The 25,121-nt window shown below is 46.6% G+C and overlaps 1 protein-coding gene across 1 annotated transcript; it reads right to left on the bottom strand.

Moving 5' to 3' along the window:
• Positions 1 to 6,436: 6,436 nt before the first annotated feature.
• LOC135895456 (olfactory receptor 52B2-like) lies at positions 6,437 to 7,402 on the bottom strand. The gene has a single exon (XM_065423568.1). The coding sequence runs from the start codon at positions 7,400 to 7,402 to the stop codon at positions 6,437 to 6,439; it is 966 nt and encodes a 321-aa protein (XP_065279640.1).
• Positions 7,403 to 25,121: the final 17,719 nt, after the last annotated feature.

Genomic DNA, 25,121 nt, shown 5'->3' with positions numbered 1-25,121 from the left:
TTCATGACTGCTGTCTTGAGCTGAGCGGGCTCCATGCTTGCTGTGGTATGGAGTCTGCACAGTTCATCCAGGAAAAAAGGCACGAAATGGTTGTCTGCGTTGTTTTCCCGGAGGGAGGGGGAGGATGTACCCAGAACCACCCGCGACAATGTTTTTGGCCCCATCAGGCATTGGGATCTCAACCCAGAATTCCAATGGGTGGAGGAGACTGCGGGAACTATGGGATAGCTATGGGATAGCTATCCACAGTGCAACGCTCCGGAAGTCGATGCTAGCCTCGGTACATGGATGCACACCGCCGAATTAATGTGCTTAGTGTGGCCGCATACACTCAACTTTATAAAATCGGCTGCCAAAAATCGAATTCTGTAAATTCGGAGTAATCCCGTAGTGTAGACATACCCCTAGATTCTCCTCGGCCTTGGTGAGATGTCTAGCCTAGTTAGTAAGCTCCTCGGGGCAGGGATCAAATCTGAGTTTGGGAGATGCCTGTCACAGGCCTTTGGGCCCCAATGGAAACACGATTAAATAATAATAATTTTGAACTGTTTCATCGGTGGATCTCGAAGCACTCTACAAAGGACGACAGTATCATTATTTCCATTTTACAGATGGGGAAACTGAGTTACAGGGAAACAAAGTGATTTGCCCAAGGTTCTCCAGCAGGTGGTGGCAGAGCTTGGGGATAGAATGCAGATCTCCTGAGTCCCACCCCATATTCACAGCCTGTGTGGATGTCATCCAGGGTCTATATCTCCCTGCCATGCAGACCCTTTACCCTGGGGTTATAGGACTGGCCTAGGGAGAAAGGAAAGATCCATTTTCTCTTGTCATTTAGTGATGTACAGCGGGAAAAAGAGGTAACTAACTTAGAGCTGGTGTATAACGGGGTCTGTAACTAACTCTCTGCCTGCCTCTTTCCTCCCAGAGCCAGAGGGTCCCCCACCCCCCAACCAGAAGCTACTGGAAAGATGGGGAAAATTAAACAGGTTGTGAACTTCCACTTCATTGAGTTACAAACCTGCCCCTGTCCTGCCTCCACTGCCCACCCTGGCTCCACACTTGCAAAGGTGGCAGCCCCCAGCCGGGATCCCCCCATCCCGAGGTATCAGCCCCCCTTGAGCCCACTCTGCCCCCAGAAATTTCCTCATCATAAAGTGAGCTGGATAAGTTGATGGAGGGGATGGTATAATGAGATTGCCTACAATGGCATAAGGCCCATCTGAGACTGCTAGCAGCAAATATCTCCAATGGCCTTGAAAGATAAACAGAATATGTTGGGAAGAGTTAACACAGGTATTGTAAAGGGAAATCATGCCTTGCCAAGCTACTAGAATTCTTTAGGGCATCAACAAGAATGTGGAGAAGGGCGATCCAGTGGCTATAGTGCACTTGGACTTTCAGGAAGCCTTTGACAAGGTCCCTCGCCAAAGGCTCTTAGATTCATAGATTCATAGATTCATAGATTCTAGGACTGGAAGGGACCTCGAGAGGTCATCGAGTCCAGTCCCCTGCCCGCATGGCAGGACCAAATACTGTCTAGACCATCCCTGATAGACATTTATCTAACCTACTCTTAAATATCTCCAGAGATGGAGATTCCACAACCTCCCTAGGCAATTTATTCCAGTGTTTAACCACCCTGACAGTTAGGAACTTTTTCCTAATGTCCAACCTAGACCTCCCTTGCTGCAGTTTAAGCCCATTGCTTCTTGTTCTATCCTTAGAGGCTAAGGTGAACAAGTGTTCTGCCTCCTCCTTATGACACCCTTTTAGATACCTGAAAACTGCTATCATGTCCCCTCTCAGTCTTCTCTTTTCCAAACTAAACAAACCCAATTCTTTCAGTCTTCCTTCATAGGTCATGTTCTCAAGACCTTTAATCATTCTTGTTGCTCTTCTCTGGACCCTTTCCAATTTCTCCACATCTTTTTTGAAATGCGGTGCCCAGAACTGGACACAATACTCCAGCTGAGGCCTAACCAGAGCAGAGTAGAGCGGAAGAATGACTTCTCGTGTCTTGCTCACAACACACCTGTTAATACATCCCAGAATCATGTTTGCTTTTTTTGCAACAGCATCACACTGTTGACTCATATTTAGCTTGTGGTCCACTATAACCCCTAGATCCCTTTCTGCCGTACTCCTTCCTAGACAGTCTCTTCCCATTCTGTATGTGTGAAACTGATTTTTTCTTCCTAAGTGGAGCACTTTGCATTTGTCTTTGTTAAACTTCATCCTGTTTAACTCAGACCATTTCTCCAATTTGTCCAGATCATTTTGAATTATGACCCTGTCCTCCAAAGCAGTTGCAATCCCTCCCAGTTTGGTATCATCTTCAAACTTAATAAGCGTACTTTCTATGCCAATATCTAAGTCGTTAATGAAGATATTGAACAGAGCCGGTCCCAAAACAGACCCCTGCGGAACCCCACTCGTTATGCCTTTCCAGCAGGATTGGGAACCATTAATAACAACTCTCTGAGTACGGTTATCCAGCCAGTTATGCACCCACCTTATAGTAGCCCCATCTAAATTGTATTTGCCTAGTTTGTCGATAAGAATATCATGCGAGACCGTATCAAATGCCTTACTAAAGTCTAGGTATACCACATCCACAGCTTCTCCCTTATCCACAAGACTCGTTATCCTATCAAAGAAAGCTATTAGATTGGTCTGACATGATTTGTTCTTTACAAATCCATGCTGGCTGTTCCCTATCACCTTACCACCTTCCAAGTGTTTGCAGATGATTTCCTTAATTACTTGCTCCATTATCTTCCCTGGCACAGAATTTAAACTAACTGGTCTGTAGTTTCCTGGGTTCTTTTTATTTCCCTTTTTATAGATGGGCACTATATTTGCCCTTTTCCAGTCGTCTGGAATCTCTCCTGTCTCCCATGATTTTCCAAAGATAATAGCTAGAGGCTCAGATACCTCCTCTATTAGCTCCTTGAGTATTCTAGGATGCATTTCATCAGGCCCTGGTGACTTGCAGGCATCTAACTTTTCTAAGTGATTTTTAACTTGTTCTTTTTTTATTTTATCTGCTAAACCTACCCCCTTCCCATTAGCATTCACTATGTTAGGCATTCCTTCAGACTTCTCGGTGAAGACCGAAACAAAGAAGTCATTAAGCATCTCTGCCATTTCCAAGTTTCCTGTTATTGTTTCTCCCTCTTCACTAAGCAGTGGGCCTACCCTGTCTTTGGTCTTCCTCTTGCTACTAATGTATTGATAAAAAGTCTTCTTGTTTCCCTTTACTCCTGTAACTAGTTTGAGCTCATTTTGTGCCTTTGCCTTTCTAATCTTGCCCCTGCATTCCTGTGTTGTTTGCCTAAATTCATCCTTTGTAATCTGTCCTAGTTTCCATTTTTTATGTGACTCCTTTTTATTTTTTAGATCATGCAAGATCTCGTGGTTAAGCCAAGGTGGTCTTTTGCCACAGTTTCTATCTTTCCTAACCAGCGGAATAGCTTGCTTTTGGGCCCTTAATAGTGTCCCTTTGAAAAACTGCCAACTCTCCTCAGTTGTTTTTCCCCTCAGTCTTGATTCCCATGGGACATTACCTATCAGCTCTCTGAGCTTACCAAAATCCGCCTTCCTGAAATCCATTGTCTCTATTTTGCTGTTCTCCCTTCTACCCTTCCTTAGAATTGCAAACTCTATGATTTCATGATCACTTTCACCCAAGCTGCCTTCTACTTTCAAATTCTCAACAAGTTCCTCCCTATTTGTTAAAATCAAGTCTAGAACAGCTTCCCCCCAGTAGCTTTTTCAACCTTCTGAAATAAAAAGTTGTCTGCAATGCAGTCCAAGAATTTGTTGGATAGTCTGTGCCCCGCTGTATTATTTTCCCAACATATATCCGGATAGTTGAAGTCCCCCATCACCACCAAATCTTGGGCTTTGGATGATTTTGTTAGTTGTTTAAAAAAAGCCTCATCCACCTCTTCCACCTGGTTAAGTGGCCTGTAGTAGACTCCTAGCATGACATCACCCTTGTTTTTTACCCCTTTTAGCCTAACCCAGAGACTCTCAACACTTCCATCTCCTATGTCCATCTCTACCTCAGTCCAAGTGTGTACATTTTTAATATATAAGGCAACACCTCCTCCCTTTTTCCCCTGTCTATCCTTCCAGTTCTTCCTGCTTATTACCCATACTTCTCGCATTTGTATGTAGGCATCTAAGATACTGGTTTGATCTTTCCTCCCAGTTTTGTCCTGACCCTCCTTTCTCTCTGCCAATATAGCCCACATTCCCTCTCATTTCCAACCCATCTCCCAGGTCTCCATGTTCCCCACTTACCTGTGGGCTTTGCTCACCTGTCCCCGTCGAGCTTAGGGAAAGTAAACTGTCATGGGATAAGACGGAAGGCCCCCTCATGGATCAGTAACTGGTTAAAATATAGGAAACAAAGGATAGGAATAAATGGTCCATTTCACAGTGGAGTGAGGTAAATGGGGGGGTCCCCCAAGGATCTGTACTGGGCAAAGTGCTGTTCAACACATTCCTTAATAATGCGGAAAAGGGAGTGAACAGTGAAGTGGCAAAGTTAGCAGGGGATACAAAATTATTCAAGATAGTTAAGTACAAAGCTGGCTGTGAAGAATTGCAAAGGGATCTCACAAAACTGGGTGACTGGCCAACGAAATGGCCGATGAAATTCAGCATTGATAAGTGCAAAACGATGAACACTGGAAAAAATCATCCTAACTACACATATGTAAGGATGGGGTCTAAATTAGCTGATACCACCCAATGAAGAGATTGTGGAGTCGTCCTGGGTAGTTCTTTGAAAACTTCCGCTCTATGCACAGCAGTGGTTAAAAAGGCTAATAGATTGTTAAGAACCATTAGGAAATGGATAGAAAATGTTATATTGCCACTATATAAATCCATGGTACGGCCACACCTTCAATAGTGTGTCCAGTTCTGGTAACCCCACCTCAGTAAGGATATAGTGTAACTTGAAAAGGGTCAGAGAAGGGCAACAAAGATGATTAAGGGTATAGAATGGCTTCCATGTGAGGAGAGACTAAAAAGACTTTAACCGTTCAGCTTAGAAAAGAGACAACTAAGGGGGGATATGACAGAGGTCTATAAAATCATGACGGGTGTGGAGAAAGTGAATAGAGAAATGTTATTTACTTTTTCACACAATGCAAAAAGAAGGGCAGCAGATTTAATACAAAAAAGCTAACCTATGGAACTCATTGCCAGGGGATGTTGTGATGGAAAAGGATTGAAAAAGACTTAGATAAGTTGATGGGGGATAGGTCCATCAATGGCTATTAGCCAAGCTGGTCAGGGATGCAAGCCCATGCTGCTAGTGTCCCAAAAACTCTGACCACCAGAAGCCGGAATGGGAAGACGGGGATGGATCACTTAATGATTGCCCTGTTCTGCTCACTCCCCTGAAGCACCTGGCATTTGTCACTGTCGGAAGACAAGACACTGGGCTAGATGGACCATTTGTCTGACCCAGTATATGCCGTTTTTATGTTCTTGTGAGACATTTCTACTCCAAAGCTCCAGGAATGGAAGGTGAGAATAAAAGCAGAAACAGTTTCCCATAGCATTTTTGTGGCATTAGCAGACGGTTACACAAGCCTCTAATCCCCAGGAGGACTCATCACAATATCCTCAGTTGCAAAATAGGTGACTAGCTGAAATTCTAGGGCCTACTTAAACACTGAATCACCGATTTGCTCTGGGGTAGTGTGTGGGGGTCTGTGCTGCCCGAGCCATGTCCTCATGGGGTGGATCTCCAGGTTGAGGAGGCCCATGATGGCACATCAAAGCCACCCCTGCTCGGGTTCTGGGCTATGCGGAGGAGGGCCATGCAACCCCTGCACTGTCTCCCTGAGGTGACTTGCTCCTGACTTCCATGCTGGCCCCAAAGTGTGCTCACTTTGCCAATGAGGAAATTAAGGAGGAAAGAAACTCTCCCAAGGTGACACAGCGGGTTGGAAGGAGACGAAGACTAAAGCCCCTGTCTCCCAGTGTGCAGTCCAGTGCACTTCCCATGGGTGTATGGCATGTCCCCCTTGGCTGCTGCTTTCCTTCGCCATTAAGAGACCAGCTCAGATGCAGCTTGTCACAGAGGAGATGCACACACCGTGCTCTCTCGCAGGGTGATTTTACATTTGTGCTTTCTTGCTTTGCTGTTTCCCTTCATCTTAGATCAGAGACTCACTCAGTCTGGCTGGTTTTTGTGGCAGTGCGCAGTGCTGTTGTAGCCATGCCAGTCACAGGATATTAGAGAGACAAACTGGGGTAGGAAATAGCTTTCATTGGACCCAAATTCTGTTGAGGAGAGAGACCAGCTTTCGACCTCATGCAGTGGAAGTACATAATAAAAACATCCCTATAGCTCCAATGAAAACCTGGCGTTAATTTCCAAGTCCCAAAGCATTTTCTGTTGCCTGACTTAGCTCAGCAGGAAGCTTCTCCTGCACCACCGCTGAAGCACATAGATCACCCGTTTCAGGATCTCTTTTGTTGTCACGCCATACACAATGGGGTTTAACATGGGGGGAATGAGCATGTAGAGGTTGGCCAGTAGGTTGAGAATATAACCTGGGATGATGTGCCCAAATCGGTGTGCAAAAAAGGAGAAAAAGGCCGGTGTGTAGAACATCAGTATGACACAGAAATGGGAGCTGCAAGTGCGGAGAGACTTGAGCCGGACGTCCTTGGATGGGAGCCGGAAGACGGCCCTGACGATCAGCCCATAAGATACAGCAATGAGCACAGCATCCAAACCAATTACTAAAATAGCCATGGCTACACCATACCAAACGTTGACGGTGATGTCGTCGCAGGCCAGCCGGGCTATGGCCATGTAGTCACAATAGGTGTGAGGCAGGAGGTTGGTTCTGCAGAACTTCAGCTGCTTCACGAGAAAGATGAGAGGGAAAATGAAACAGAAACTTCTTGTGACAACTGCCAGCCCCATCTTCCCAATCACAGACTTGGTTAGCATGATGGTGTATCTCAGGGGGTCGCAGATGGCAACGTACCGATCAAACGCCATGGCCAGGAGGATGGCCGACTCGGCAATAAAACTGACATGGATGAAAAACATCTGGGTCAGGCAGGCAGCAAAAGAAATTTCTCCCGCTCTAAACCAGAATACAGCCAGCATCTTGGGCACTGTAGTGGTAGATAACAGGAGATCCGCAGTGGCCAGCATGGACACGAATAGATACATGGGCTCATGGAGGCTTCGTTCTGTTAGTATGATGAATAGTAGGAGAGAGTTCCCAAAAAGCGTCACAACGTACATCAGACAGAAGGGGATGGCGATCCAGACATGAGAATCCTCCGTACCTGGGATGCCGGTCAGGATGTAAGTTAAAGGGTCAAAAATGGTGCGATTGTCAGCTGGCATCATGTACCATCACTTGGATCTTCTATTCAGTTTCCAGGAACTAACAGCAAAAGAGAAAATCAGTGAGAACTCGAATGTCAGCTAGGACTGGAATGCATTTGTTGACAGTGTCACGGGTTCCCCCATAGGTGCCACCTGGAACTGGGGTTTCATTGAGCCCTCTGACCCTGCATTCCCTCTCTCATTGTGCTGCTGTGACAAGCTGCAGACCTGCTCCCGATCTTACACTTACACCAGCACACACACAGGTAGGGACACACCCAGCTGCAGTTACATGCAGGCTCTAACCAGCGCTGCTTGTGAACCAACAGTGGAGAGGCTGCAGCCAAATTAACCACCAGCTTCCCAGATTCATACCCCCCCACTGGAGTATAAACCCCAAATGTTACAGTCTTACCCTGCACAGAGAACTGTATAGTGTAAGCTCATAGAATTTGCCCCCTCCCTGAATGTGGAAAGGAATATACAACAGCCTTTGCCCCTCGAGCTATGATTTTCCCATGCACTTCATTCCAACTCACTAGTTTAGATAAATCAAAAACAAGTGTATTAACTACCAAAGAGAAATTTTAAGTTATTATAAGGGATAGCAAACAGATCAAAGCAGATTACCTGGCAAATAAACAAAAATGCAACCTAAGCTTAATGTAAAATCTTAAAATCTATCTTTTCTTGTTAATAAACGTGTTCTGTTATAATCTAAACCAGCTTTGACTGGAGTGCTTGGGGGAAATCTCGGCTTGGTTATCCCAAGTGTTCATGCTCCTCTTCACATTGAGTGAGAAGCGGCCGGGTATTAAACACACATACTGGCCAGATTTGACCAGGGCAGGATGGTACTGCTCTGGGGTCCTACCTGGAAAGCTGGTGGTTAGAGAGCCTGCGTGTAATTGTAGCTGGGTGTGTCTCTACCTGTGTGAATGCTGGTGAAAGTGCAGGCTCAAGGGCTTTGCAGCATGTCAGAGCAGTACAGGGTGAGTGGGAGCCCAGGCTGGTGGGCCAGCGGGCTCAGTGGTACCCCAGTTCCAGATGGCACCATGGGGGGAACCCATCACAAACAGGATCAAAGCAGCCCTTATAATTGGTTGCTCCTGGATTCTACAGTTTGTACATTTACAGCTGTGCTGCTTAAAACCAGCTAATTTCTGCTACCCAGAACGGACTCAGTCCTGGGGTCCTTATTGATTTTAATGGAAGTGTTGCCTGAGTGAAGGCCTTGGGATTCGGGGTACAGAATATTACAGGACCTGAGTAGATTTACTCTGAACAGTCACATTAACCAAGAATGGCCCAGTCCAGAGCCCACTGAGTTGAACAGCAAGACCCCCAGTGACTCCCGTGGGAGTCGATCAGGGTAACCTGGTAACTTCTTCCTAACACTGAACCTCAGCGCAGTCACAGGAGCGTTATCTCAGTGCCCCGGCTTCTGTCCTGTCCCTGCACTCAGAGTTACGCACCCCCATTCTATCCAACCCCAGCTCAAACATTTCACAGGTTTCATGTCTTTCCATTCGCCCCTTCACAGCTTCATTCCATGCAAACGACTCACCAGGCTCCGGCCCCAGCTGGGGAGGAGGAATCTCTGCCTGTGACCGGGTCGGGGAGCTGCAGGAGGCAGGGAATCTGCACTGACCGGGGCTGAGGTACAGGGATATTTATACTGCTGCCCTGTGAATCTCCGGGGGGGCTCAGAGGCAGCACAGAGCCCCAGGGACCTGCCTCTGTGACTGGCTCAGGTGGGGAAGAGCAGCAGAGAATTAACCCTTTCCTCCTCTCACTTGTTTGATCTGATCATTTCTCCTTTTGTACCTTATTTACAAAGGTCCTTGTGACACTGAGGCCCATGGCAAAGAGTTCCCTCTTCCTTGCAAACAGCTCACATCTCAGGCCTGACAAACTCACTACACCACACACAGGTCTTACGGAATATTTACCCATAAGGAGTAGCATGTAAGGTGTGTGCAGAAAGCCTGTAACTTCTCAAGCTTCATAACCATTGCAAAAGGCACGTCCAGGTAATAGTTAAGGAATAACATATTGATATTGACAGTGTGTTTTAAGGACTTGGAGGAGAAGTTAGTCACCAGGGCAGTGTGTCTTGGTGATGGCTATTCCAGGAGGGTGTCGTCACCCCACCCTGGTTAGCCGGGGATGTAATGCCAGGCTCAGTTCTCCACCCTTGCTCCATCCCAAGATGATCAATGGAAAACCATCAGAGACAACCGCAAACAGTCAGGAACATTACAACAGACAGGGTTGCCCTGCCCATGAACAGAGACAAAACACTGTTTCAGAATAACACAGAGTGGGGACAGGCCCTCTGGATCCTTTCACTGGCAAGCCGTCTTGTGGGGCGGGGAAGTGCTCATGAAAAATTGGATACTGGTTCTTGTGAATCCAGCCAGCTCTGCAACAGACTAAACTTGAGGCGGGGGGAACCTACTTTACTAGCAGAGTGCAGAGTCCTTCCCTTAGGTTGGAAGAATCCTATGCACCACTACAGGATGGTGACCGACTAGCTAAGCAGCAGTTCTGCAGAAAAGGACCTGGGGATTACAGAGGACGAGAAACTGGATATGAGTCAGCAGTGAGCCCTTGTTGCCAAGAAGGCCAATGGCATATTGGGCTGTACTAGTAGGAGCATTGCCAGCAGATCGAGGGAAGTGATTATTCCCCTCTATTCAACTCTGGTGAGGCCACACCTGGAGTATTGCGTACAGTTTTGGTCCCCCCACTACAGAAGGGATGTGGATAAATTGGAGAGAGTCCAGCGTAGGGCAATGAAAACGATTAGGGGGTTCGGGCACGTGACTTATGAGGAGAGGCTGAGGGAACTGGGATTATTTAGTCTGCAGAAGAGAAGAGTGAGGGGGGATTTGATAGCAGCCTTCAACTACCTGAAGGGGGGTTCCAAGGAGGCTGGAGCTTGGCTGTTCTCAGTGGTGGCAGATGACAGAACAAGGAGTAATGGTCTCAAGTTGCAGTGGGGGAGGTCTAGGTTGGATATTAGGAAACACTATTTCACTAGGAGGGTGGTGAAGCACTGGAATGGGTTGCCTAGGGAGGTGGTGGAATCTCCATCCTTAGAGGTTTTTAAGGTCAGGCTTGACAATGCCCTGGCTGGGTTGATTTAGTTGGTCTTGGTCCAACTTTGAGCAGGACATTGGACTAGATGACCTCCTGAGATCTCTTCCAACCCTAATATTCTATAATTCTATAATTCTATGATTCTATGAACTATTGACCCAAGTTCTCATTTTGTGATTTCATATTGTATCCATTTGTTTCCACCTCTCTCTCGTTTCTAGTTAACTCTCCTTTTTGCTTAACTAAACTGACTTTTGTTTTATTATTAGTGCTCACAAGAGCCGCGTGTAATAAAGGAGTGGTGATTTACTGCAAAACTGAGTGTGACATACTATAAGCGTCTTGTAACTCCCATATTCCTCATCTGTATATAATTGTGATATTGCATATAAAGCACGCCATGTGAGGTGTCAGGGAAAAGATTATGATGAGCTGAAAGTCACTAGTCTCTCTAAATATGTATGTTTTTAATGTATATGAAGTTATGAGAATTGTGTTTTATGGTTGGCACTAAAACATGCTGTAAGTTGGGGAATCAGCCAGATATTAGCTCCCCAGGGACAACAGCAAGGAAAATAACCAATGCCCAGGTGGGATGTGAAATAGCCCATCAACAGCCATTGGCCAGCAGGGGAGCTACAATTCAATGACTCACCTGCATGAGGCCACACCAGGGGAATTGCTCAACCTTGCCTGGAGACTCAGCAATGCCTCCAGACATGCCTGGACTTGTGTTCTCCAAGCACATGGGACTAAGGGCATAAAACAGAACACGGGGGGGGGGGGATGCTGGGCCATTCTCCTGCCCCCACTTATGCTGCAAGCAACAATGACACTCAGAAGACTGAAGATTCCAACAGAAGGGACTGGCTCAAGTTTCAAGGCTGAAATCTGTGTGCTATGAACTGCAATATCCAGTGGGGTGATAAAAACTGCTTAATCTAGGTGTTGCCCAGTCTAATAGGGTTTATACTCTGTGTTTATATTTTATATTATTTTGGTAACTAACTCTGACTTTTTGCCTACCACTTATAATCACTTAACATCTATCATTTGTAGTCAATAAACTTCTTTTAGTGTTTGTCTTTCCCAGCGAGTTTGCCTGAAGTGTCTGGTAAATCCGCGCAGGTTTTGCAAAGGCTGGTGTATATCCACTTTCCACTGATGAAGTGGGGAACCAATTAATAAATGTGCACTGCTCTTCGTGAGCAGTGCAAGATGGTGTATTCCTGAGGTAGAAGGCTGGGAGCTGGGAGGATTTGGATGGTGCCTGTCCCTGGGTGATCCATGAGTGGCTCTGGGAGCATTCATGCAATCTAGCTGGGTGTCGGGCTCCACATTCAGTTGTGCTGAGTGATAAAAGCACCTGGAGGGGTTTGGTGCTGGTCATTAGCAAGGCATTGCGAATGACAGCCCAGGCTGCAGAGTTCAGGGGGCCGCGCCCTCGCACCATCCCTCCCCTGAGCCCCCACCCTGTACCACCCCTCCCCCTGGGTCCCCATCCCACCCCTTCTCCCCAATCCCCTGCCCCCCACTCATTTCTCTCCACCCCCTCCCCCTGGGTCCCCATCCCACCCCTTCTCCCCAATCCCCTGCCCCCCACTCATTTCTCTCCACCCCCTCCCCCTGGGTCCCCATCCCACCCCTTCTCCCCAATCCCCTGCCCCCCACTCATTTCTCTCCACCCCCTCCCCCTGTTGCTTGCCCTGCTGGCCAGTTAAAGTTGGGAGGGCTTAGCCCTCCAACTTCTATAAGTGATGGGGCCATGGACCTTGGCCCCCCTCGTTCCGGTGCCCCTGCGTCTAAACCTGAAACCCTTTAAATCAGCAGCCACTTTGGAAAACGTTTACCTTGAGTGTAGGGGACTGGACTAGATGACCCGTTGAGGTCCCTTCCAGCCCTACACATCTAGGATTATCAGCGGGTAATGTCCCCTTGGTGTTTCAGGTCAGGTCGACTGTCCTGATTGCTTCTGTCAGCGAGGGGCAGAGTCAGGCAATTTGTCTTCTCAGTCCAGACTTGACTGGCAGCAGTAGCAAAGGGCGCCAGTAGAGAAGGCTGCCATCGGCCTGTTTGACTCTGTCTCCATTACTGTCTGGGCGTCAGGGACCACAGGTCTTGAAAATCAGTCTACAGGGCCTTTAGGCACCAGCACATGCCTGTTACAAAGTTATTATGTTATATGCGAACCTCTTTGAGTCTTACGGTTTGAATACTCTGTGTGCCTCAATTTCCCTGTTGTGCTGCACCACAATGCCTAGGTGGTGGGAATTAGGGTGTGTGACTATTGCTGAGGCCCTCGGGGCCAGGTGAGGCGGCTCCAGCTGCCTGAATGTAAGCGATGGCTGGTGCCCTTCGTCACCTGAGACCCAGGAGGGGGATGCAACCAGGTGACAATTTGCCTGCGAAGGGAGACACAGACCAGGAGGAGGAGCAATGGGCGTGTCAGAGGTTGGGCCACTGGAAGCTGGGCAGTCTGCTGTGGGGGACTTGGAGAGATGGAAGTCCGGGATGTCCGTCCCGGTCCTCCCAAGATGAATTTACTGAAAGTCACTGATTTTTGTGCTAACAAGTTCTGTTCTACATTCTTTTCCTTCAAGAAATAAACCTTCTGTTTTACATGCTGTCTGAGAGTCACGGCTGACTGTGGAGTCAGGGTGCAGGGCCCTCTGGCTTCCCCACAAAATCCTTCCTCACCTTGGGGTTTTCACCATGACTAAAAAGACTTGGGCTGTTCAGCTTAGAAAAAAAGACCTCAAAGGGGGGATATGACAGAGGTCTATAAAATCATGTCTGGTGTGGAGAAAGTGAATAGAGAAATGTTACTTACTTTCTCACAATATACAAAAACCAGAGGTTACCCAATGAAATTAAGAGGTAGCAGATTTAATACAAACAAGAGGACATATTTTTTCAAGCAACACAGATGTAACCTGTGGAACTCATTGCAAGGGGAATGTAGTGATGGCCAAAAGTACAACTGCATTCAAAAAAGAACTAGACACATGTATAACTGGGGTAAAAAAGAAATAGATCAGTCCATGGAGGATCGATCCATCAATGGCTATTAGCCAAGACAGTCAGGCAACTCTTAATGAATTGGAGAGGCAACATAGTGACAGAGGATGTGGAAAAAGCTGAAAAACTCAATGCTTTTTTTGCCTCGGTCTTCACAGACAAGTCAGCTCCCAGGCTAGTGAACTGGGCAACACAGTATGGGGAAGAGGTAAGTAGTCCTTAGGGGTGAAAGAACAGGTTAAGGACTATTTAGAAAAGCTGGACATGCACAAGTCCATGGGTCCAGATCTAATGCATCCAAGGGTGCTGAGGGAGTTGGCAGAGGTGATTGCAGAGCCATTGGCCATTATCTTTGAAAATTTGTGGTGATCGGGGGAGGTCCCGGATGGTTGGAAAAAGGCAAATATAATGCCCATATTTAAAAAAGAGAAGGAAGAAAACCTGGGGAACTACAGACCAGTCAGCCTCACTTCAGTCCATGGCAAAATCATGAAACAGGTCCTCAAGGAAGCTACGGGCATGACCAGGCTTAAAATGCTGCATCAGCGTGGCTGCACTGATGTGGTACGTTAATGTAGACCCTGGGAGTGACAGCAGCAAACGTTACAGTTTAGATAAATCATAACTTTTCCGATGACACCTTCTTGCATAAAATACATCATTACTATGCCATACTCATATCATAATACTATCACCGTGAAGAATATGGGGTGCAGTGTCACACTACTCTTTATGGGTCACTATTCCATAAGACTTGTGTGTGGTGTAGTTAGTTTGCAAAGAACAGGGAATTCTTTGCCGGGGGCCTGAGTGTCACAAGGACCTTTCTAAATGATGTACAAAAGGAGAAATGATCAGATCAAACAAGTGAGAGCAGGAAAGGGTTAATTCTCTGCTGCTCTTCACCACCTGACTCAGTCACAGAGGGGTGGTGACTGGAGCTCCATGCTGGCTCTGAGCCCTGACTGTGCAGAGTAAACCTCATTGGAAATCTACTCAGGTCCTGTAATATTCTCCACCCCAAATCCCGAGGTCTTCAGTCAGGCAAAATTTCCATTAATGCCTTAAGGACCCCAGGACTGGGTCCGTTCTGGTTGGCAGAAATTAGCTGGTTTCAAGAAGCATAGCTGTGAATGTCCGAACTGTAGAACCCAGGAGAAGCCAAATATAAAGTTTGCTTTGATACCGATGTTCCACCTACTGCAGCTGTTTTGTGTCTGAAGTTATGAATATTGACTATGTATCTGTATTTCAAAAGTAGTTTCACCCAGGTGACACCCACTAGCCAAGATGCTTTCAGTCTAGATAGCTGGGTGGGGAAGGGCCTATTCAGGGCAATGGGGCATTAGAAAAAAAAAGGCCTTAGGAGAAGCTTATCTCCCATCCGGGGAAGCCTTCCTGTGAACGCTACAGACAGCCTCCAAGTAATGGCTGCTATGACTCTACAAGGACATGTGATGAGACCACATGTCTCTGGACTCCAGTTTGGGATGTCAGTGTTTTTCCACAGACCTGTCTGGGAACCAAGTTTTGAAACAAAGGGTTCCCACTACATGCAAAAGCTATATAAGGCAGGGAGTGACATGATCTGGGGTTCTTCACTCCCCACACAAGAAGACTCCTGGAAACACCTGAGGAACAAAGACTCAAAAGGGGGAAGTGCTGGACCCAGGCTAAAGGGATTTCTAGTCTGTGTATGAAACACCTGGGGATTTCGAGCTGCAAACAAGTGCAGCTTGTGCCTTAAGAATCTAAAAATCTGCCTGTATCACCAGTTAGGGTGAGAATATGCTAATTTGTATCAAATCTGTTTAGTATATTAAGCTTAGGTTGCATTTTTGTTTATTTGCTAGGTAATCTGCTTTGATCTGCTTGTTATCACTTATAATCACTTACAATCTCTCTTTTCTAGTTCATAAATTTGTTTTGTTATAATCTAAACCGTGAGCTTTGACTGGAGTGCTTGGGGAAAATCTCGGCTTGGTTACCCCAAGTGTTCATGCTCCTCTTCACATGGAGGGAGAGGCCGACCGGGTATTAAACACACACACTGCCCAGATTTGACCAGGGCAGGATGGTACTGCTCTGGGGTCCTAGCCTGGAAAGCTGGTGGTTAAAGAGCTTGCGTCCAATTGCAGCTGGGTGTGTCTCTACCTGCGTGAATGCTGGTGAAAGGTTGGAGGGCTTTGCAGTTTGCCACAGCTGTACAGAGTGAGTGGGAGCCCAGGCTGGTGGGTCAGTGGGCTCAGTGGTATCCCAGTTCCAGATGGCACCATGGGGGGAACCCATCACAATCAGGATCAAAGCAGCCCTTATAATTGGCTGCTCCTGGATTATACAGTTCGGACATTCACAGCTATGCTGCTTAAAACCAGCTAATTTCTGCTACCCAGAACGGATTCAGTCCTGGGGTCCTTATTGATTTTAATGGAAGTGTTGCCTGAGTGAAGGCTTCGGGATTTGGGGTGTAGAATATTACAGGGCCTGAGTAGGTTTCCAATGAGATTTACCCTGAACAGTCACGTAACCAAGAATGGCCCAGTCCAGAGCCCATTGAGTTCAACAGCAAGACCCCCAGTGACGTCCATGGGAGTGGATCAGGGTAACCCAGTGACCTCTTCCTAACACTGAACCTCAGCGCAGTCACAGGAGCATTATCTCAGTGCCCCGGCTCCCATCCTGCCCCTGCACTCAGAGTTACGCACCCCCATTCTATCCAACCCCAGCTCAAACATTGCGCAGGTTTCATGTGTTTCCATTCGCCCCTTCACAGCTTCATTCCATGCAAACGACTCACCAGGCTCCGGCCCCAGCTGGGGAGGAGGAATCTCTGCCTGTGACCGGGTCAGGGAGCTGCAGGCGGCGGGGAATCTGCACTGACCAGGACTGAGGTACAGGGATATTTATACTGCTGCCCTGGGAATCCCAGGGGGGGCTCGGAGCCAGCACAGAGCGCCAGGGACCTGCCTCTGTGACTGGCTCAGGTGGTGAAGAGCAGCAGAGAATTAACCCTTTCCACTTGTTTGATCGGATCATTTCTCCTTTTCTATGTTATTTAGAAAGGTCCTTGTGACACTGAAAACCTGGCAAAGGGTTCCCTGTTCTTTGCAAACAACTCTCATCTCAGGCCTGAAAAACTCTCTACACCACACACAAGTCTTATGGAATATTTACCCATAAAGAGTAGCATGTAAGGTATGTGCAGAAAGCTTGTAACTTCTCAAGCTTCGTAACCATTGCAAAAGGCATGTCCGGGTAGTAGTTAAGGAATAACATATTGATATTGACAGTGCACTTTATGGACTTGGAGTAGAAGTTAGTCACCAGGGCATAGTGTGTCTTGGTGATGGCCATTCCAGGAGGGCGTCGTCACCCCGTGCTGGTTAGCTGGGGATGTAATGCCAGGCTCAATTGTTCACTCTTGCTCCATCCCAAGATTATCAATGGAAAAACATTAGAGACAACTGCAAACAATCAACACCTCTTGGAGGTAATTGAGCGAACATCACAACAGATGGGGTTGCCTTGCGTATAAACAGAGAGAAAATACTGTTTCAGGATAACACAGAGTGGGGTGAGGCCCTCTGTATCCTTTCACTAAGGAGACATCTCGTAGTGCGGGGAGGTTCTCATGAAAAATTGGATACTGGTTCTTATGAATCCAGCCAGCTATGCAACAGACTAAACTTGGGGGGTGGGGAACCTACTTTATTAGCTAGCCAAGGGAACTATTGACCCAAGTTCTCATTTTGTGATTTTATAGTGTAACCATTTGTTTTCACCTCTCTCTCGTTTCTAGTTAACTCTCCTTTCTTCTTAATTAAACAGTCTTGTTTTATTATAAGTGCTCACAAGCACCTTGTGTAATACAGGAGTGGTGATTTACGGCAAAACTGGTTGTGACATACTATAGTGATGTTCCCCTGGTATTATATGGACCGGTGATCGGCTAGGGCTCTCCAATCCTCGACTCTGGGAGCCACCCTTACCCCGCTTTGCTGTGAGAACCCCCACTCCCGGTCTGTACAAGCACAGCCTCTAGCACGTAAGCTGCTCCCAGCTACGTGAGTGAGCACTTTTGTACAGGTGCTGCTTGCATTGTGCAACCGAATGACACTAGCCAATATCTCCAGTCCCAGACACAACCCTAGGAACCTCCATCTTGCATTATCCAAGTATGCACGCTGGAAACTGCAAGCTTATATGAGTTCATCTGTTTAACAAAATAATTGATATGTACCAGGATTGCTATCCCAAAGGGAGTCCCTGACACGCTTCAAACCAAATGCACTGCTTCAGGTAGAATAAACAAACACATTTATTAACTACAAAAAATAGATTTTAAGTGATTATAAGTCAAAGCACAAGAAGTTAGATTTGGTCAAATGAAATAAATGCAAAATGCATTCTAAGCTGATCTTAACACTTTCAGTGCCCTTACAAATTTAGATGCTTCTCACCACAGGCTGGCTGGTTGCCCTTCAGCCAGGGTCTCCCCTTTGATCAGCGCTTCAGTCGCTTGGTGGTGGTGTCTGTAGATGGAGGTGGAAGAGAGAGAGAGAGAGAGCATGGCAAACATCTCTCCTTTTTATCATGTTCTTTATTCCCACTTGACTTTACCCCCCACCTTCAGAGTCAGGTGAGCACTACTTCATCATAGTCCCAAAGTGACCAGTGGAAGGTGGGTAATTCACTTGAGAATCCAACAGATCCTTTATTGCTGCCTAAGCCAGGGTTCTTTGTTCCTGTGAGGCTGGGCTGGGTTTGACCCATAAATGCCCTGATGAGGTGTGAACTGCCCTTCGGTTCCTGGAGAGTTTTGCCTGGGCTTGTTGTAAGCCATGAGGACACATTTTCAGACTCATATCTATATACATGAAATTACAACCTATAACATAACATTACTATAACAACAATGCTCAGTGCATCATGAGCCTTCCGAAGACACCCGACATTACAAACTTTGCATTGGATACCATACAATTGTATTATAGGATAAACATGGGGGTGCAGGGTATTCACCCAAGATACAGAGTGTCACACCTGTCCCCTTATTTTACTGCAAGAGGGTTAGCCACTGACTATCTCAAAGGCAGTTTGTATTATAGTTCTCTTGGCATCAAGCCATTAAGGCCATGAGGCAGCATGCCACAGTTTCTCCCTCACCCAGCAAAACAGGTTTCTCCACTGTGGTAAGCTTTAAGTCTGTTTACAGGTTGGTATTAATTGAAGTGTAACATTATCATAAGGTTTAACATCCGTGTCAAAATTCTTATCCCCAAAGCAACATTAATAACAATGTTTTAATCACAGATGTGCATTTACAAGTATCTTTATGATACCACGCCCTCTGTTCAGATAGTGTAGTTTGAGGTTGGTTCGTTCATTACCCATGGTGTCCTTTAACTCTCTCCCATGTAATCAGTCACTGGCTTTTCTTTCCCTCCAGTGTTCCCCTTCATGTGGGCTTTTTATTTAATCATGTTTCTGGAATTTTGGTGCCTCAGGGTCTAGCAAGATAGGTGTTCGTGGGGATCCTGTACATTGGGTGGCCCTTTGGGGAGCGGTCTCCCAACCCCAGGACTTTACATATGCAGAAAATTCAGCTTCCCTTTTGGGGTTACTCTGTGTTTCCCCCTCCCGGCACTGAGTCCTTCCCTGCCCCCTAGAGGGCTGTGATCTGTGCTCTCTGGGCTAGGCATGTTTACCCTTCCATCAGATTCACCTTTTCATAGAATCATAGACTTTAAGGTCAGAAGGGACCATTATGATCATCTAGTCTGACCTCTTGCACAACGCAGGCCACAGAATCTCACCCACCCACTCCTGTAACAAACCTGTGTCTGAGCCACTGAAGTCCTCAAATCATGGTTTAAAGACTTCAAGATGCAGAGAATCTTCCAGCAAGTGACCCGTGCCCCACGCTTCAGAGGAAGGCGAAAACCGCCCAGAGCCTCTGCCAATCTGTCCTGGAGGAAAATTCCTTCCCGACCCCAAATATGGTGATCAGCTAAACCCTGAGTATGTGGGCAAGACTCACCAGCCAGACACCCAGGAAAGAATTCTCTGTAGTAACTCAGATCCCACCCCATCTAACATCCCATCACAGGCCATTGGGAATATTTACCGCTAATAGTCAAAAACCAATTAATTGCCAAAATTAGGCTATCCCATCATACCATCTCCTCCATAAACTTATCAAGCTTAGTCTTGAAGCCAGATATGTCTTTTGCCCCCACTACTCCCCTTGGAAGGCTGTTCCAGAACTTCACTCCTCTGATGGTTAGAAACCGTCGTCTAATTTCAAGTCTAAACTTCCTGATAGCCAGTTTATTTCCATTTGTTCTTGTGTCCACATTGGTACTGAGCTTAAATAGTTCATCGCCCTCCCTGGTATTTATCCCTCTGATATATTTACAGAGAGCAATTGTATCTCCCTTTAGCCTTCTTTTGGTTACGCTAAACAAGCCAAACTCTTTGAGTCTCCTTTCATAAGGCAGGTTTTCCATTCCTTGGATCATCCTAGTAGCCCTTCTCTGTATCTGTTCCAATTTGAATTCATCCTTCTTAAACATGAGAGACCAGAACTGCACACAGTATTCCAGATGAGGTCTCACCAGTGCCTTTTATAATGGTACTAAAACCTCCTTATCACTACTGGAAATACCTCGCCTGATGCATGCCAAGACCACATTAGCTTTTTTAACAGCCTTATTACATTGGCGATTCATAGTCATCCTGTGATCAACCAATACTCTGAGGTCCTTCTCCTCCTCTGTTACTTCCAACTGATGCGTCCCCAGCTTATAATCAAAATTCTTGTTATTAATCCCTAAATGCATGACCTTGCACTTTTCACTATTAAATTTCATCCTATTACTATTACTCCAGTTTACAAGGTCATTCAGATCTTCCTGTTCACCTTTCAGTACGACCCTTTGTAGTCTCCCCTTTAACCAGTTCCTTGTCCACCTTTCAATTTTTATATTGATCCCCATCTTTTCCAATTTAGCTAATAATTCCCCATGTGGAACCGTATCAAATGCCTTACTGAAATCGAGGTAAATTAGATCCACTGTGTTTCCTTTGGATCTGTTACCTTCTCAAAGAAGGAGATCAGGGTGGTTTGGCACGATCTACCTTTTGTAAAACCGTGTTGTATTTTGTCCCAATTACCATTGACCTCAATGTCCTTAACTACTTTCTGTTTCAAAAAAATGTCCAAGACCTTGCATACTACAGATGTCAAACTGACAGGCCTGTAGTTGCCCAGACCACTTTTTTTCCCCTTTCTTAAGGATAGGAACTAGGTTAGCAATTCTCCAGTCATACGGTCCAACCCTTGAGTTTACAGACTCATTAAAAATTCTTGCTAACGGGCTTGCAATTTCATGTGCCAGTTCCTTTAATATTCTTGGATGAAGATTATCTGGGCCCCCCGATTTAGTCCAATTAAGCTGTTCGACTCTGGCTTCTACCTCGGATGTGGTAATACCTACCTCCATATCCTCATTCCCATTTGTCATCCTACCATTATCCCTAAGCTCCTCATTAGCCTAATTAAAGACTGAGGCAAAGTATTTGTTTAAATATTGGGCCATGCCTAGATTATTCTTAACCTCCACTCTATCCTCAGTGTTTAGTGGTCCCACTTCTTCTTTCTTTGTTTTCTTCTTATTTATATGGCTATAGAACCTTTTATTATTGGTTTTAATTCCCTTTGCAAGGTCCAACTCTACAGGGCTTTTGGCCTTTCTCACTTTAACCCTACATGTTCTGACCTCAATAAGGTAGCTTTCCTTGCTGATCACTCCCATCTTCCACTCCTTGTAGGCTTTCTGCTTTTTCTTAATCACCTCTCTGAGATGCTTGCTCATCCAGCTTGGTCTACAACTCCTGCCTATGAATTTTTCCCCCTTTCTTGGGATGCAGGCTTCTGATAGTTTCTGCAAGTTTGACTTGAAGTAATTCCAGGCCTCCTCCACCTTTAGATCCCCAAGTTCTTCAGTCCAATCCACTTCCCTAACTAATTTCCTTAATTTTTTAAAGTTAGCCCTTTTGAAATCAAAAACCCTAGTCACAGATCTATTTTTGTTTATCCTTCCATTTAATTTAAACTGAATTAGCTCATGATTGCTCAAACCAAAGTTGGCCCCTACAACCATTTCTTCTATGAGGTCCTCACTACTCACCAAAACCAAATCTAAAATGGCATCCCCTCTTGTTGGTTCAGCAACTACTTGGTGAAGAAATCCATCAGCTATCACATCCAGGAAAATCTGAGCCCTATTATTATTACTAGCACTTGTCCTCCAGTCTATATCTGGGAAGTTAAAGTCTCCCATGATCACACAATTCCCATTAGTATTTACTTCATTAAAAACATTAAAAAGGTCTCTATCCATATCCAAATCAGATCCTGGTGGTCTATAGCACACCCCAAGCACTATCTCAGAGGAGGCTCTTGTAGCTTTCTTCCCCAATGTGATTTTTGCCCAGAAAGACTCTGTCTTATCTATTCCATCCCTTCTTATATCTTTACAGTCTACCTCATCATTGATATACAATGCTACTCCACCACCTTTGCCTTTATTTCTGTCTTTCCTAAACAGCACATACCTTTCAATTCCTGAACTCCAGTCATGACTACTATTCCACCATGTTTCTGTTATCCCTATAATATCTGGTTTCACTTCCTGCACCAGTAACTCTAGTTCCTCCATTTTGTTACCTAGGCTCCTCGCATTGGTGTACAAACATCTTAATTCTTGCTGTTTGGCTTTGCTCACATTCTTTATCCAATTAGGCCCAGACATTCTACCACCACTATCACCTGTTAGACTGGTATCTACACTACACTTCCTCTGTATGTCCATTCTCCTACCCATGGCTGTATCCTTTCTTACTTTGTTTTCTTCCCTCTCAATGTTAAATTCCGGCATGGAGATTACCTGGACATCTCCCAACCATCTCCCCCCAATTCCTAGTTTAAAGCTCTCTTAATCAGTTGTGCCAGCCTCCTCCTAGACGTCTATTTCCCTCCCTACTCAGGTGAAGTCCATTCCGAGAGAACAGTCCTCTGTCCATGAATGCCTCCCAGTGGCCATACATCCCAAAGCCCTCCTTATAGCATCACTGCCTGAGCCATCTGTTGATTGTCATAATCTTGTTACACCTTTGTTGCCCTTCTCTAGGAACAGGCAGAATCCCACTGAAGATCACCTGAGCCTCGATTTCCTTAAGCGACTTCCCCAGCCTGGCATAGTCTCCCTTGATACGTTCCAGCGAGAATCTAGCCCTATCATTCGTTCCCACATGAAGGAATCAGTGGATTCTTTCCCGCTCCCATTAGAATCCTCTTCAGCCTCAGGTCCACATCCCGAATTTTAGCACCCGGCAGACAGAACACCCTTCTGTTCTCCGGATCAGCTCTGGTTACAGGCCTGTCTATTCTTCTCAGTAAGGAGTCCCCAATCACATAGACCTGCCTTTTCCTGGTGACAGTGCGCTTCTCAGGTCTATCCCCTGTTCCCTCTGGCTGCAAGTCCTCTCAATTTCTATTGTCCCTTGCAATCCTCTGCAACACATCCCGTATCCTCCTGGGGCTCATATTTGGTGTTATCTCCATTGACTCTTCCCCTCTTTTTATAGGACTAGCTGCTCTTCTCTTCTTCCTTGCCCTCTCACCTTCAGCGACCACCTACTGTGCCCCTTCTTCATTTTCCAACTCTGCAAACCTGTTCCTGAGCTCTACTGCTTCTTCACTAGCCCGTCTTTTCCTCTGTCTGGTTCTCTTAGTCACATGCTTCCACTGTCCACTTTCCTCACCCAGCAGTCTTCCCTCAGAGTTCTTTGGTCCTGCTTCCATCTGCAAGTCTGAGATTTTCCATTCGGACTCCTCATGTCTTTGCTCCATCATCCGCTCGAACCCCCTTCTAAACTCGACCAGAGTTTCCACCTGCATCTCCAGTCCTCGGATCTTTTCTTCCATCAGCTCTATCAGGCGGCACTTCATGCAGATGAAACTCTTATCAGGTACCCCCTCCAGGATCATGTACATGCTGCAGCTTCCACATCCAGTCATCTTCATTGTGTCTTCCACTGCTTGGGTCACTACCACTGCTGCCTCTGTATCTGTCATAGGCTTCCCACCTAAATTCTGTGAATCTGGAAACCAAACCAAACCACACCACCACCCACAGCAAAACAAATCCCCAACAAGCACCAAGACACTGCTAGAACACTGCACACGCCCTTCAGTAGCCTGTGTGTTCCTCTGCCTGCCTCTCTTAGTCTTCCCACAAACTCCCACTCAAACTCCCCTGTTTACAGCTCTGTTTGCTGGCTCCTGTGCCCCTGCAGCTGTCTATGCCGCTGCCTGACTGGCTGGCTACCTTTATAGGACCCCTAGTTAGAGAAGCCCCACCCCCTAATCAGGGTTCATCTTCTCTCCCAGCACACTGCCCCTACCAGCCTCCACACATACAACTACAACTACAAATAGCTACAAATACCTTCTCCTCCAACAGAAGTCCCACTCAAACTCCCGTTTACAGCTCTGTTTGCTGGCTCCTGTGCCGCTGCAGCTTTCCCATAACTGCTCTTTCTGTCTCACCAGCCTGGGGGAAAACACCCCCTTCTCTGTCCGTGGGGTCATTTGTGTTCTCACAAACTACCACCTGCCAATGTCCTGGTCTCAACTCCTCTGCTGTCACAGGCGTTGGAGCTACATCTTGATGTAAAGAGATACAGTTACTTTCCAAAAACGTATCAGAAATAGCATCATGAAAAAAACGGGACCTGGATTGGGGTACCCTCCGCCACCCCTTTCTCTCTCCCTGAGAAGTCAGCTGTGTGACTGCTCCCCTCCAGGAGGTCAGGTACACAGTTCCTTCTCAAAACCTGGGTCACAGGCTGAGTGCCTGGGTGCACAGATGTTGATCCAATCATCCTCCAGTGTCCTGGGCATCGTGCCCCAAGTGACCAGTGAGGAGAGATTCCTGTACCCCCATTATTCCTTCCCCAGTTTCCTCCTCTGGGCCCCCTCCTAAGACAAATTTCTCTGTGCTCCCTAGGAAGGGTTCTATCCCTTGCTCAACTGCAGAACTCTGCCAGCTAACAACTGGGACCTTTTCCTTAATCACTGACAACACCTCTCCTGCCCCTATGCCTGAGGGCATGCTACCTTCTGCTGGAAAGCTAGTCTCAGCTCCTCCCATACTTGGGAGCACCCTGCTTCCCTGTGTTACAGTCACAGGAATCCTCACCCAGCTCGCTCAGTGGTTTTGGAAATCCCCTGCCCCTTCTCTCAGTCATCCTCTGAGACATATTTCTCTATGCTCCCAGGAGCCTGGTTTGTCTCTGGTTCAGCTGCAACCTGCTGGTAGCTAACAACCTGGGCAGTTCTCTCTCTGGCAGGCGTTACACCCCCGTCCCTTCCTGATGTGGCGTTGCCTCCAACTGCAGTGCAGGAGTTGGTCACAACCACCCTCCCACCTAGAAGCATGTGGCTTCCCCCTGCTGCAGAAGAATCAAGGAAACTCTCTCCCATTCCCTCAGCAGTTCCTGAGACCTGACCCTTTCCCTCGGGTGTCCCATCATAAAGCTCCCTCCTGAT

Source organism: Emys orbicularis, chromosome 1 (assembly GCF_028017835.1).
Source record: "Emys orbicularis isolate rEmyOrb1 chromosome 1, rEmyOrb1.hap1, whole genome shotgun sequence".
Taxonomy (NCBI): Eukaryota; Metazoa; Chordata; order Testudines; family Emydidae; genus Emys; species Emys orbicularis.
Note: the sequence above shows the minus strand (reverse complement) of the source record. Positions and strands in the feature narration are given on the sequence as shown.

What these genes read in the sequence shown, in the direction of transcription:
- LOC135895456 (XM_065423568.1), bottom strand. Translation starts at nt 7,402, where the DNA reads ATGATGCCAGCTGACAATCGCACCATTTTTGACCCTTTAACTTACATC.